Genomic DNA, 15,958 nt, shown 5'->3' with positions numbered 1-15,958 from the left:
TCGTGGATTGAGAACTGGTTGGAGGCCAGGAAGCAGAGAGTGGGTGTCAATGGGCAATTTTCACAATGGAGAGAGGTGAAAAGCTGTGTGCCCCAAGGATCTGTCCTGGGACTGGTGCTTTTCAACCTCTTCATAAATGACCTGGAGACAGGGTTGAGCAGTGAAGTGGCTAAGTTTGCAGACGACACCAAACTTTTCCGAGTGGTGAAGACCAGAAGTGATTGTGAGGAGCTCCAGAAGGATCTCTCCAAACTGGCAGAATGGGCAGCAAAATGGCAGATGCGCTTCAATGTCAGTAAGTGTAAAGTCATGCACATTGGGGCAAAAAATCAAAACTTTAGATATAGGCTGATGGGTTCTGAGCTGTCTGTGACAGATCAGGAGAGAGATCTTGGGGTGGTGGTGGACAGGTCGATGAAAGTGTCGACCCAATGTGCAGCGGCAGTAAAGAAGGCCAATTCTATGCTTGGGATCATTAGGAAGGGTATTGAGAACAAAACGGCTAGTATTATAATGCCGTTGTACAAATCTATGATAAGGCCACACCTGGAGTATTGTGTCCAGTTCTGGTCGCCGCATCTCAAAAAAGACATAGTGGAAATGGAAAAGGTGCAAAAGAGAGTGACTAAGATGATTACTGGGCTGGGGCACCTTCCTTATGAGGAAAGGCTACGGCGTTTGGGCCTCTTCAGCCTAGAAAAGAGACGCCTGAGGGGGGACATGATTGAGACATACAAAATTATGCAGGGGATGGACAGAGTGGATAGGGAGATGCTCTTTACACTCTCACATAACACCAGAACCAGGGGACATCCACTAAAATTGAGTGTTGGGAGAGTTAGGACAGACAAAAGAAAATATTTCTTTACTCAGCGTGTGGTCGATCTGTGGAACTACTTACCACAGGATGTGGTGCTGGCGTCTAGCCTAGACGCCTTTAAAAGGGGATTGGACAAGTTTCTGGAGAAAAAATCCATTATGGGGTACAAGCCATGATGTGTATGTGCAACCTCCTGATTTTAGAAATGGGTTATGTCAGAATGCCAGATGCAAGGGAGGGCACCAGGATGAGGTCTCTTGTTATCAGGTGTGCTCCCTGGGGCATTTGGTGGGCCGCTGTGAGATACAGGAAGCTGAACTAGATGGGCCTATGGCCTGATCCAGTGGGGCTGTTCTTATGTTATTGGCCACTGGAAAAGCCCTGGCACTAGTAACCTGGCTCTGGGAGTGGTCTGAATGGGGAGAAGAAGGGGAGAAACAGGACAGAGACTGGGGCAGGGAGGGGGTGTGTCAAGGCCAGGAAGGGGGTGGTATTGCAATGGCGGCAGCTCAACTTATATCTTTATTCCTTTTCCTGGCCGCAATCCTGGGCCCTCTGACTTGCAAAATATGTGGCAGAGATTTGAGTAGTTTCATCAGGGAAGAAGAGACTTGCTCCAGGACAAGAGAACAAATATTCCCTTACCTCAAGGGAGTAGTGAATCCAGGGGGCAGAGCTATAATTTCCACACAGCTCCAAAACCTGTCATGTAAGCTGCCCCTCCCCCTTGCTCTTGGAGCCTTCCAGGGCGAAAGCAATGCAGAGGAGACGCCTCTGCGTTGCTTTCACTCCTCGGAATGACCCTGAGAGTGAGGGCGAGGGGCAGCTTACATGGCGCTGCATCAGCACCAGTTCAGTAAGGTAGGATTGGGTTATTAATCCTCAGTCTCTGTTTTTAAAGTCATAAAGATTATGAGGGCAAACATATACCTGTTAATGGGAGAAAAGGCAAGCTTATGCCTCAACTACTAGAATGTTATTCAAAGAGTTTTACTACCTGTATTTTGTATTGTATGTGTTCATATATTTTAATTAAATCATTTTCCAGCAATCAGTGCAGTCATACTTAGTTACAGTTCATTCTCACTATCCACATACTGTGTTCCTGTACATTTACTTATCCACAGGAACGAAAGTGTTACATCACGCCAGACACTGCCTGTTCTTAGCTATCCATGGCCATTTCTGAGGCTATCTGTGGACATCCTGAAGTGCTGTGATCATTCCACAGCAATCCCGAAACTATTCAGGGTGGCCATTCTGTATCCGAGGTGGCCATTTTGAGGCATTTTTGAAGCTATCCGCAGCGATTCTGAAGCTTTCCATGGCAGCCATTCTGAAGTTATCTGTGCCATTTTTAAGTTATCTGCACCATTCTGAAGCTATCTGCGGCTGGCATTCCTGTCCAGGTTAGCTATTCCTCCCCCTAACCCCACTTAACAGGTAGAATCAATGATTCGATATTTGCTGATCTGTTATCTGCTGGGTTTACCAGGACTTTAACCCCAGCAGATAACAAGAATTGACTGTATTATGCACTGACCTTCTCACGTAATTGTTCTAATTGTGGTGATATCAGTGTACAGTATTTTGAACCTAACACTTCCAATATGTTTACATTATATTATTGTACCCATAAAAATGACTTTGATTATATAAAAGAAGAGTAAGTGTAAAGCATGGAAACAACAGGGTAAGTCCAAAAGAGCATGTTAGTGGTTAATCAAGGAAGTCATTCCAAAATGGATGATATAGATTAGCAGGTCTGGGTACAGATAGACTATTATTAACATAAAGGTAAAGTGATTCCATGTGGTAGATCACCCCTTTCTTAGAGTCTGACACTTTTGGGATTGTTGACATGGGTGAGTGGTACAAACAACCTCAAAGTGCCTCTAAATTAGACTACTGGTAACTAGGAGTCTGAGCTTTTCAAAAAGAAGATTATTAAAGAATATAGGTAAACTAGATAAAGACACATTTACTTTAATTTACTTTGCTTAGGAGATCAATTGCATAGCTTTAAATGGTTGTAAGCAGAAGAATAGCTGCATTTGGACAGCAGGAGATGGTTAGAAAAGGTGACTGAATGAGGCTGAGCTAATCTGGGTTTCCTCCCAAATCAGTGATCAGAGGAAGGCAATTTAGTGGGATGATTTGAAATGACACAAGAATGGAGGCTTTATTGGGGGGTAGAGGTGGGGAACTGAAGGAGAGTTGAGTTACCAATCTTGTTTTGCTGGGCAGGTTTTGAGTATGAAGTTCTGTCTAAGTAGCAAGGGCATGGCTACAATTCAGGGTTCCAGGGGGAGAAAAATGCAACAAGAAAGTGCTCCTTGACAAATGGCAAGATGGGGAAAACTCTAAGCAGCATGGATGCTTTCCAAGGGATGAAGAAGTAACAAAAATGCTCAACTCAAAGAGACTGAGAAGTGAGGAGGCTTGTCACTCACTCCTCCAAAATGGAGGAGGATTCTATGGAGAAAGCTTCAAAGTCATGCAGGATGGACACTTCGAGAGAGTTTAAGGGCACAATCCTAACCCATGTTCCAGCACCAACATAAGGGCAATGCAGCTCCTAGGTAAGGAAATAAACATTACCTTGCTTTGAGGTGGCCTCCATGAGTGTCCCCCAACTGAAGGATGCAGCACACGTCCTATTGGCACAGTACTGCCAGTGCTGTAATATGGGTTAGGATTTGGGCCTAAGAGTGACAAAGTTCTGCTTTCAGAGTAGGGGCAGTTATAGAACTTTCCATAAAGGAAACAAAAGAATTTATGGGGGACAAAGGAGTTGGGAACTTCTCTTTTGAGTAAACAGTACAGGTTTCCTGGATTTGATTGAATTTGACTATCCTTCCAGGAGCACACAAAGTCTTGATTGCTCCCCAGTCAAAGAAATTCCTGAGTGATAAAAGTCATGGTTGGGTGAGTGTTAATGGTAAAGGCCCAGGTCATTGATGGAAGAGACTTCCTGTCCAGGTGGCCTAACCACTGGGCAATTTGAAACTTTTATCAGTCCTATCCATCCCACCCGCCAGCTGATGTAGCAGTACAAAAATGGTAGAGCATCCTATAGTAGAGGAGCAATTGCTGAGGTCTCCTCTGGGTACTTCGCCATGGTGCAGGTTGTCTATGCAGAACTGTGCTAGCTAAATAACTGGCACAGGTGTGTGTGGCATAGGCCTACTTGACATAGGACTGACAGGTAGAAAGTCAGGATTGCGCTGACTACCTTTGTGTGTCCTTATGTTACAGACGGCCCTGTATACAATCACTCTTCCAGGTATTTCACTGAAGCATTTCCTTAATTTTACCCTCACAGACATCAACACAGGCAATAGGATAATATTATTCTATTAGTGGCTAATTTTTTAATGGCTCATAGTCTCTGCACAGCAATCCATTTTATTATGGGCTTTAAGTCCAAGCATTTTTTTTCCTATTCAAAGCTGGCATCCTAGACACAGGTAGCCAAGAAAGGAAACAAATTTCCCATCTTTATATGGGGCAAGAAAAAAGATTGAGAGATCACGTTTGTTAAGACATAATGACTGTGCAGCAGTGTAGCTAGAGTAGTGCAAAATGGTAAGTATTGCAGGGTCCCAAACACAAGTGTAAGCAGCCCCTCCCACTTGCCCTCAGAATCATTCAGGCAGGAACAGCTGTGTGTTGCTGTTGCTTCTTGACTAACTCCAAGGGTGAGTGGAAGGGCTGCTTACATTTGTGTTTGGGAGCCTGCAGTACTTACCATTTTGCAGCACTCTAGCTATGCTACTGCAACAGTGTTGGGTGTAAAACTATTTTTTAACATTTATTCTTGTTTAAATGTGTTGCTTACTATCCAAACAAGTCACCAATGAATAGCTTCAGTTGTTTCTTGCTGACATATTGCTCATAAGTTGAGAACATATCACTGGAAACCTGCTTTTTTACACTCCTTGTGTTGCTTATTCCTGCTTTCCTGCTGTCTGAGATATCTAACTTCATATTACTGGTAATGCTATCTATTACATTCATGGATGTCAAACCCAGATGTTGGAACAATAGCAGAACATTGCTTTGATGTTCACTGTTTCCTCCAAATCTTTCATACTGATACTTCAGTAACTTATGGGCAATTCTAGTGTGTTGTGCTTCCGGAACAAGCATTGTGGCAGCACACCGCGACCCACTGGATCGCATAGACTGGCCACTGCTGGGAGCAGCCAACTTCACATGGCAGCAGCCTCCCACTACTGCAGGTAAGAGCATGTAGGTGGTGGGATGGGTTGGGGATGAGGAAAACAGAGCAGGAGTTGGCTGAAAGGAATGGTGATGGGGTGAATCAGGCCTGCAAAGGGGGCAGTTTCTGCAGCAGCAGTGCATGCCAAAACCTAACTCCCTTCCTTGGTGCGATCTGCCTTCCTGGATCCACGCAGACTTGTGCCAGTGATACTTTTGGAGCAGGTCTGAGTAGACCTACAAGGATGGCAGGGGCTTACCTTGGGGAAAGGGAACAAATGTTCCCTCACCCTGAGGAGGCCTCTGGAGGCTGAAACCCCCATGGGATGCAGCGGATGCTGCGTTGGCACCGCTGCATTGCTGTGTGGTGAGTTAGATAGGACTGGGCTGTTATTGTGTCTTCCTTGGTTGAGTGATACTGGTTTTACAGGTCTGTAAATGTTGAAGCTGTCAGTATATTATAAATGAACATATCTGAAATTTTTCTCTCCTTTGCCTTTAACACATGATTCACTAGACTCTCTTCAAAAGCTGTGCATCAAGTGTCTGCAAAAATAAAATATAACTTTATAAATGTCATTGTGAAAGCATAATATGATTAAAAAGTACATTGTAGTTCATATTCATGTTTTGCAAAACTAAACTTATATGATTGCTTTGATATTGTATATGGTAATATACATTAACATTGCATTAAAAATAAGTATGCCATGCACTGTTGTGTCCTATGGCCTTATTTTTGTCTACATAAATATAACACTAGCTGTTTCTAACATCGTAAAGCCTCAGATGCTCTGACCAATTAACAATGAAACTTGGATTCACTCCTCCAAAAGTGGTAAAATGAGATAGTTAACATATGTAACCTAAAGTGATCCCAGTTCACATTCTTATTGGTACACAGTTCTGATTGATACTGAATTTCTACATCTACTGCTACTTCTACAGAATTCCCACGTCTCTGTTCTGTGGAGGCATGTGCTGTGTTCTATGGCGGGGGGAGCAATCAGAAGATTTTGAGGTGAGGGAACTTTTGTTCCCTTACCATAGGGCAAGCCGCATGATGTCCTATGGGTCTTCTCAGACCTACTCTCGCTCTATAGCCGGTGTAGGTCCAAGGAGAGTAAGCTTACAGCATGGGACAAATGGAGGCGGATTGGGTTTTGCATGAGTGTTTGAGGCCAAGATCCCCCTGTCCAGCCTGATTCCTATCTCCTGCCTTCCCTCAGTCTATGCAGTAATTCATTCTGCCTTCCCCATTCACAACGCTCCTCATGCTAATGTACAGGAAACTGCTAATGTAAGATGGCAACTACATCACTTCTCTGATAGAATGACCCACCAGTGGCACGTTATGCATGGCGTTTCATAGCCATTTATGACAGCAGGACTCTAGGGCAGGCCATAGGATGTCAAAATATCCTGTTTCAGAATTATCTATTAAGCAAGATATTTTCTATTAAAATATTGCTTTTCTATTGAGCAAGATACTACATGCTTACCATATTTCAGTATTTTAACGTCCAATCCTATGCATCCCTCACCTGTCATAAGAACATAAGAACAGCCCTGCTGGATCAGGCCATAGGCCCATCTAGTCCAGCTTCCTGTATCTCACAGCGGCCCACCAAATGCCCCAGGGAGCACACCAGATAACAAGAGACCTCATTCTGGTGCCCTCCCTTGCATCTGGCATTCTGACATAGCCCATTTCTAAAATCAGGCTGCATTAAAAGGTGCACAAGGAGAAGGGGTAGGGAGGTTGTTTAAAAGGGGATAAGATCCAGTGTGCACCATCATTGCCAGATCTACCCCCTCCCACAGTCCTGCCCTCTCCACCCACCCACCACCTCCTTACTTTTGCCAGAGGGTGCAGCGGGATCCATTGGCGGGGTTAGAGCAGTGTTGCGTCTTCCAGCAATGCTCAGAAAATTGCTGCTGATGGAGCACTGCATGCTGGATAAGATTGGGCTGCTACATAGTATGTGAGTACCTTAATCATTTTGAGGTACACCTCCATTTTCGGTATGAAATCTATACTGATATTCTGTTTTCAAAATTCCAACAAGTTTATTAAATGCATTAATACAGTCCAGGTTAATAAATAAGTTTATTAAATGCATTAAATTCCAGGTTTCTTGCTTATGTTGAAGTACCCTTGCTTGATTCTCCATATCGTGCATACGTATTTTATTTGTTTGACTCAACCTAAGTACCTACAGTCAGTTCTCATTATCCGCTAGGGTTAGATTCCTGGAAAACCTAGTGGATACTGAATTAGCAGATACGGAATCATTTAGCCTATGGGGGAAAATGGGGTTAGGTTCCAGGGGAGTCTTTTCACCATACACTCTATGAACTTTAAGAACCTGAATCTTAACTTGAAGTATATGGGGATGGGTGACAGTGAGGGCTCATCTACATCTCCAACATCTGATGCTTCCTCCTCCTTGATGTGTTGACGATTGTGACAATTGTGATGGTGATTTCTCTGTCCTGGCTATCCCTTGATTTGTTGAAGGTTGCTGGCTCAACAAGGGGACCTCAGAGATCAGAAGTGGGGAGGGGAGGTTGGTTCACCTGTCCTCCTGCACTTGTCTCTTGGCTCCTTCCCTGTGCTTGCCCAGCTCCAGAGCAGCCTTCAGGTAGCCTTCCAAAGACCTCTCATCATCACCAGGGTTGTGAAGGTTCAGCTGGAGTCTCCGAGATGGTGCCCAAGATGGTGGGACAAGTCTGGAAGTGGACATAAATGTGTCTAACTGTTCTCCATACGCCAATACCAATGTCTGTGCACCAGCACAGAATTAGTGGATAATGACAGCAGAGTTGCAGATAACGAGAGATGCGAATTCGCCTATAAAGAGAACTGACTCTTTAGCAGACTTATGGTACTCATGACTGTGAAGCATGAGTGACATGGCTGTTGGGCCTGGCAGGCTTTTTGTGGCACTACTTATTTGGTTCTATTTTTTTCCTCTAGTGTGATCCAAAAGGTTATGACACATGACAAGATGTGATAGTGGCTTTTAAAAAGGAGCAGACCAAATTTGGGGCGCTGGGTCTATAAAGTCTGTGAGCCATGAGAACTAAATGAAACCTTGCATTCAGAGGCGAAATGTTTCTGAGTAACAGTCATTTGGGACTAAGAACAGGGGTCTGTGATCACGATTGTGAGTGCCAGCGTAATCTGGCCAGACATGTTTAGAAACGTTGATTTTACTTAACCAGGCAGTTATTTTCTTAATTTGTTGGCTGGCAGGAAAGCCAGCAAGGAATTAATTCACTGTGGCTGCAATCCTATACACACTTTCCTGGAAGTAAATCTCATTGAACGCAATGGGACTTACTTCTGAGTATACATGCATAGGATTGGGTTCTGTGTCTTGTTTATTTGATATTTTCTACATATTCTGAAATGCATACATTTCTCTGAACCTTTGGGGTGGGGCAGAAGACAAGCATAAATAAATAAATCTACAGGCCTGTGCACACTTTCCTTGAAGTAATCCTCACTGAACATAGTGGGACTTACTTTTGAGTAATGATGCATAAGTTTGTACTGTAAGGCCAATATAAATAGATCCCTCAGCCTAAATATGTGTAATGGGAAAAAGCATATTCTTCCCATTTATCTCTGTTTTCATTGCCTTCCCCTTCCTTGGTTGTTTCCCCAAGGTTGACTGATACGAGATTATTGGCTCGTAGATTATTGGCTTCTCAAGAATCTCTTGCTCTTTGTAAAGCACATTAGTGGTGCTATAGAAATAATTAATAGTATTTTTTTTAAGATCCAAAACTAATATATTGTAAATCCCATGTGTTAAATGAGTATTGAACATAGTTACAACCCTACCAGTGATTGACTCCTGCTTTACAGTAAGTTGCATCAAGTAATGTTAGGTTATCTTACATAAACTACTCAATGTTTCTGACAAGCTCTGATTTCTTTTGGTTTATGCTAGAAGTTACATGGGAAGACCAGCAGAAAAATGTGAATGATACAATAACTGATGACAAATCATTGCCGAAAAAGAAACATCATACTCAGCCAGGTTTGTCAGGGTTTGGAAAACCATCTGAAAGCATGAGACCCTAAAGTTGTTACATTTCATGCTTTTGTAATGAGTGTGTGCTTATTGTCCCTAATTTTATTTCACTTTGTGATTTTCTTAGTGTGTAGAAATTATTTAGATTAGTCATGTGGCACAGTTTCTTTTTTAGAGTAGCAAAAATAGAGCCACTTGTGTTAGACTGCACATTAATAAAATGAAGCGCTTGGCTTAAATTAGTGTTGACCTTTTTTAAAATGTTCAGGTTTGTCATCTGTAGACTTGAAATTCAAGAATTCAAACAGGTGCAAGGTTATTAAATGGTCTAAATCATGAATTCGAGATGAGGATTGGAAATGGTCATTTTCAATGTTGGACCAAGGGCTCAAATACAGTTGTATGAACATAGTATGAAAGCAATATGGAACAAGAGGAGTAGGAAGGGGCATTGAAAAAGAAATAGACAATAGACAAGAAATAGATATGGGAGAAGTTATTTATAGTAGTGCTTGAATTACCAGGGTAGGATGTTATCTGACCCTCTCACATTTTGTGATGCTTCTAAGCTACTATTTTTGAAGGCTGTAGAGAGCCCTTGATTCGCCTAAAACTGGAGAGAGTGGGGCTTATGGATTTCATTATTTATTCCCTTACCTTTCTTGTATAATTCCTTTCACTGAATGAGAGAAAAAGAAAATAGACAAGGGTATTTGGTAGAGTTGCCAGTTCTGACTCATAGCAATTTGTTTTCCCAACACAATATAATGATAGACGTACAGGTCCAGCCTTGTTATACACTCATTTTTTATAAACTGATTTTTTATACACGGATTTGACTCAACATGAACGGCCCCTGCAAATGAGAAGGAATGTGCTGATCCCCTGAGAAGGGGAAAAATGCACCCCTTTAAAATCACAGTTTAAAAAACTGTTTTTTACTGTTGCAGAGAGACAGTCGTGCAAGTGATTACAGGTATAATCTAAGTATCCACAGATTTTTCTATCTCAAAGCTGATGAGAAGGGCCCTTTAAATTAAAGGAAAATGGTAGTTCAATAATGCCAGAGAGGGCAGCCAGAGAGGGCTGACAATCCATCAATCATTCTCTCTCTCTCTCTGCAGGCTTCACTCCTCCTTTCCCCCTGAGCATGTGGAGTAAATGGCAGCGATTATCACCTTCATTCTTTCCCCCTTGCTGGGGCTCCTGGCGAAGGGAGGGATTGCTGCCTCCTAGTGAAGCCTAAGTGCCTGGAGAGACACTGATTGCCTCTGTGTGCATTACAGAGGTCAAAGGCTGTTTTTAAATCAAAGAGACTTTGTTTTTTAAATTGATTTGCTATAGTTCGCATCCAATGGAACCCTCGAGAATAATGAGACTCAACCTGTACTTCTCAAAATTGAAAGGGTTTTTTTTTTCATTAGGCTACGATCCTATGCACACTTTCTTGGGAGAAAGTTCTGTTGAATATTATGGAACTGATTTCTGAGTAGACATGCATAAGATTGTGCCCTATGTCACCTGGAAATGGTGACTGGAGATTCCAGGCTGATTCCTGGAGATTCCAGGCCAACACTGGAGGGTTGGCAGCCTTAGTACTTAGAGGGTACTTAGAGGTGAGTGTACTTGGATTGTTATTCTTACTTTTCCTAAGAGTATGGATAAGTATGGGGTTATCTTTCTGAAATGTATGTGTAAACAAGCACAGAACAAGTAAGAGAAACGGAATGGCTTAATGTTGATCCGTTGTTGAGTTTTTAATGTGGTGCAGTTTGGATTTTCAGCATACTGAGAGCATATTTGTTGCAAAAAAGGAGCAAAGATTTAGGAACTATTACGTTTTAAAATATGCTATATTGTGGATGGGTTACAGGGCCAACGGATCCAAAAATTCTTAATTAAGGTTCTGAAGATGAGCCTGATTTCTCTCTCTTTCTGTTACAAATTATTATGTTCTCTTTGATGAGTGTGAACGGGCTTTTCCCAGGAAGTGTTGTCAGATTAGAAAAGGGCCTTTCTGCTGAATTCCTTGCTTTCCTTTTCAGCTCTGGAGCTCCTTCCCTCTGCTATTTTGCCTATAAAGTACTTCAAAAACATACAAAGAATTGTAGGCGTTGTGTTGATGAGGCAACCTGCCTAGCTGATCTCTTACCTTGTTTTTGTAAAATACTGTGCTCTTCCTGAAACTGCTACCTTTTGATATGGGATATACATGAAATTAGTATTGGCAACCTTCAGTCTCGAAAGACTATGGTATCGCGCTCTGAAAGGTGGTTCTGGCACAGCGTCTAGTGTGGCTGAAAAGGCCAATCCGGGAGTGACAATCCCTTCCACACCGGGAGCAAGTGCAGTCTGTCCCTGGTCTGTCTCCCTGGCTATGGGCCTTCCTTCTTTGCCTCTTAGCCTCAGACTGTTGGCAAAGTGTCTCTTCAAACTGGGAAAGGCCATGCTGCACAGCCTGCCTCCAAGCGGGCCGCTCAGAGGCCAGGGTTTCCCACTTGTTGAGGTCCATCCCTAAGGCCTTCAGATCCCTCTTGCAGATGTCCTTGTATCACAGCTGTGGTCTACCTGTAGGGCGCTTTCCTTGCACGAGTTCTCCATAGAGGAGATCCTTTGGGATCCGGCCATCATCCATTCTCACGACATGACCAAGCCAACGCAGGCGTCTCTGTTTCAGCAGTGAATACATGCTAGGGATTCCAGCACGTTCCAGGATTGTGTTGTTTGGAACTTTGTCCTGCCAGGTGATGCCGAGGATGCGTCGGAGGCAGCGCATGTGGAAAGCGCTCAGTTTCCTCTCCTGTTGTGAGCGAAGAGTCCATGACTCGCTGCAGTACAGAAGTGTACTCAGGACGCAAGCTCTGTAGACCTGGATCTTGGTATGTTCCGTCAGCTTCTTGTTGGACCAGACTCTCTTTGTGAGTCTGGAAAACGTGGTAGCTGCTTTACCGATGCGCTTGTTTAGCTCGGTATCGAGAGAAAGAGTGTCGGAGATCGTTGAGCCAAGGTACACAAAGTCATGGACAACCTCCAGTTCATGCTCAGAGATTGTAATGCAGGGAGGTGAGTCCACATCCTGAACCATGACCTGTGTATTCTTCAGGCTGATTGTCAGTCCAAAATCTTGGCAGGCCTTGCTAAAACGATCCATGAGCTGCTGGAGATCTTTGGCAGAGTGGGTAGTGACAGCTGCATCGTCGGCAAAGAGGATGAAATACATGAAATATTCACAGATGATAGTTTTCTGCTCAATGGGCTGTAACTTCCAGCTCTACACAGAGTCCTGTTCTGCTGAGCACCCAATATAGCCCCCACCCAAATGTACTGTCTTATAGATCTAGTTCTCTAGTTCTCATTATACCTAGTTTTTTTCACTACAATTCAGCTGCAAGTCTCATGAAGTAGATAAACCTAATCATTTTTATATTTCATTCAGTTTTTGAAAAAATGTTAAATTTAACATCTGGCACAACTTGGTATACTTGGGACAGAAGATATAATTTCCACATAAACATTACATGCCAGATTTTTCTGCACTATTTTCTGAGTACACTGGTATGTACAGTACAGAAGACTTCCTGTTCTTGGAATGAGGTATCTAAATCCAGGCACACTGTATAACTGAATTGTTATGAAACAGCAGCGCAGGCCACTTACACCTTAGAAACGATTGGCTGGGCTTCTTGAAAGATGGAGATTTGGCTACCATCCTTATTTTTGTGATCTTAAGAATTAACTGCTGTAATGTGTGCTAGGCAGTTCTGGTGCCAGGTTGTTGTGGGGCCCTGGGGCAAAACCATGCCCTAGGCTTCCCAAGACATTAGCACTACCACTAGTACTGATGTTTAGGGCTTAGTCTGGTCAGGTAGACCTTTTGGTGGGTGTGGGGCCTCTGCCAGTGCCTGCCCTGGCAGGTCTCTGACATCGCTCCTGGCTTTATGTGGGGCTGTTGCTGAGTTTTTCTTGGAGTAAGAACACATACAACCAGAGAGAGAGAGTACACACTGGGCCAAGAAGGGGCCAGATCTCAGTATGTGCTAATGCCATATTAATCCTCCCCTCCTGCCCCAAGCCCATTCCTACCCTGATCCACACAGCCAAGTTACCTGCTCCTACCTGCAGAATGACCATAGCACAGCAGTCCTGGTTTTATGCTTGCAAATCATGAAATCTGCTAGCATAGGATTGGGCCATCAGAGTGGTAGTGATCACCTTTATGTGTAGTGAATCCATTTATGGCCTGGTTGCTGAATCCTTGAAGAAGTGTCTTTTACTAAAAGTGGAGTTTTAAGAGCACAATCTTAGGCTTCTCTACTCAGAAGTAAGTCCCATTGTCTTCAAAGGGGCTTGTTGTCAGGAAAGTGTGCATAGGATTGCATCCTTTGTTAGCTCTGTTTTAGTAACAGAATCTGAAAGAGTTAGAAATTGTACGTTTACTATTGTTCCTTGTCCCTGTGACCCAAACTCCAGAAGCAACATTTCCTTTCTTCTGACTGAACACTGAGTAGAGTAACCCAGGGTTGTCAAACTCATTGCATACAGAGGGCTGAAGTTAGAATTCACAGAGCTTGCTGAGGGCTAGAAGTGATATCTTTGAGCAGGAAGTGACATCATTAAGCAAGGTGATGGTCAGAAATAAGCACTTTATTCTCACATAGAAACTTGTTAGCTGGAAATGACAGAAGATGAAATGTGCAAATCTTATTCAAATTTTCAAGATATGAAAGAGTCCAATTATCCTGTTTGCTTCCGGGGTCACATTTGGCCCACGGGCCTTAAGTTTCACACTCCTGGAGTAACCAGTCTGAAAAATATTCCCCTGCACATAGAGCTTTTACATACCTACTAGTATGTTGGTCATTTTCGGAAAAATGCAAGCAAAATCTTGATGGGCCAGAGACAATCCTGAATTAGAATATGCAGGGATGATGAATTTTGATCAGGTTTTGTATATATGAAGGTCTCTAGGGACTCACAGTTTTGAATAATTTATGATGACTTCCATAAGGGGAGTGAAAACTCCTCAAAACAATATATTGTCTTAGTAGAGGCTTAAAAATATAGATTTTAAGGTTGAATATTGGACTCATTTTCTGTGTGGGCTTGTCTGGTATTAATTGCTTATATGTTAAATTGGATATATGAAGTGTATGAGTGATGAAAACATAATCTTCTGGTAGAAATGTTAGGTGCTCTGAATCCTATCTCAATGGTAACCTGGTTGAAGTCCATTAAAATGCCAATTTTCACTTGTCTTGCAATATTAACTTAAATAATATTTTGCATTCATGTATTTATTTAATTAGTATTAATTGTAGTTGGGCATTCTAGAAAGCTATAGCTTTATTTTTTCTACCAGATAAAAGGGGTTTCCCCCCTACATTTCTGCTACGTAACATTGGCTTCCGACATAAAACATTGAATAGGTCTTAAACTATTTAATAATATTGATATAGAAAAATCTCAATGATAATTTTTAACTTTATTCCAAAATTTTTAGGTAAGCTGATATTCCTGGACCAAATGGGATTTGCTTGTAGATACGCCTTTTTTTCTCTAAGCCGTACTGTTGATCAGCTGTAATACTACTTTCTCTCCAGATTTTATCCTAACATTGTCTTTCTTATTCTTTCTGGATCAGATGGATATTTTATTCCTTTTAGTGTTTGCTGTGATTTCTTTTTCCTGTTGACTGACTATGCACTACAAATTTCTTTCTCAAACAATTGTGGCCCCTTCCCTCAATGTCAGCTTTTTACCTTCTGAGTACATCCACTCACGCCCATCTTCTTTGTCTCTGTCTGTCTATTACACGATGTGATCACAGAAGAAGTGGACTCATCAAGGAGAAGAAACCCAGGTCTGTCTCTTCTACTGGTTTTCTGTATTCTGTTTTCCTTCTAACTTGTCCTGTGATTTTTGTTACATGCATCTCTTACATTTCTCTCTTACGTGCCTACATGTACATTTTTTCTTCCCTTTCTTTGATTTTGTCATCACTACTAAGGATGTAATCAGATTTACTTAGTATTTATTAATTATTTTTGATGGGTACAATATATACATAATATTAAAGCATCAGTCTTAATGGAACATTATACTGTATAACAAAATTTGAACAATTTCATACTTATCTGAATATTTCACAGCCCAGTCCTAAGCTAAGCACAGCCAGGTCACATGGCCTATGCTGCATCCACTGCAGCTCAGGAGGCAACTGGAGTTCTCCTCGGGGCAAGGGAATATATTTCCCCGTACCCCAAGTAAAGCCCCAGCCATCCCTGTGGAGCTTCTTGGATCTATGCCAGCTATTTAGCTGGTGCAAATCCAGAAAGCCCTGTGTAGGAATGCCTGGCCCAGGACAGGTGTTAGGATGCAGTGGAGGAGGCATCCACCAATCCCTCCCCCTCCCAGCCCAATCCCCTGTTCTGCCCCCTTCACACCGCCTCCCTCCCCACCACACTTCCCATACCCCCATGCCCCTGGTACAACCTTACCTGTGCTGGCCAGCACTGCTCTTTGATGCAGTGCCAGCAGGCCAGCTAATGGTGTTGGGAAGAGCTGCCAACTCACGAGTAGCTGCCAACATGCCTTATAGCATGTTCACAACAACTCTGAGCCAGCACAGGAATGGATGTGCCAGCTCAAGCCAAATTTAGGATTGTTATGCCAATGTTTCTTTATTTTTGTGTGTAGATTTCAAATTGTATATAAAGAACAAACACCACTTTGGCTGTAATGACTAGGCTTCATGCTTCTTCCTCCCACCACTTCTGCCTCCCTTTGAGTGCTTTAAATCAGACACTCACTTCTGATTGGAGTAAATCATTGTTTTAGGACTTTGGAATCAAGCAAACTAGTTTGCATA

General features: G+C 42.7%; 1 protein-coding gene across 28 annotated transcripts in view; it reads left to right on the top strand.

Annotated features, from left to right (window-relative positions):
• Positions 1-15,958, top strand: part of RIMS2 (regulating synaptic membrane exocytosis 2) — a 513,992-nt gene that overhangs the window by 359,355 nt on the left and 138,679 nt on the right. For 5 of the 28 annotated variants that reach the window (XM_066624822.1, XM_066624818.1, XM_066624815.1 and 2 more), the window contains one exon: positions 14,918-14,950. The exons of 20 other annotated variants lie outside the window; for them this stretch is intronic. In XM_066624822.1, the coding sequence (XP_066480919.1) occupies positions 14,918-14,950 (33 nt within the window). Of the gene's footprint in view, positions 1-10,057; positions 10,067-14,917; positions 14,951-15,958 lie in introns of all 28 variants that reach the window. 3 more of the 28 variants (XM_066624819.1, XM_066624827.1, XM_066624814.1) reach the window with 2 other exon arrangements.

The sequence above is a fragment of the Tiliqua scincoides genome, chromosome 4 (genome assembly GCF_035046505.1).
Source record: "Tiliqua scincoides isolate rTilSci1 chromosome 4, rTilSci1.hap2, whole genome shotgun sequence".
Classification (NCBI taxonomy): domain Eukaryota; kingdom Metazoa; phylum Chordata; class Lepidosauria; order Squamata; family Scincidae; genus Tiliqua; species Tiliqua scincoides.
Note: the sequence above shows the minus strand (reverse complement) of the source record. Positions and strands in the feature narration are given on the sequence as shown.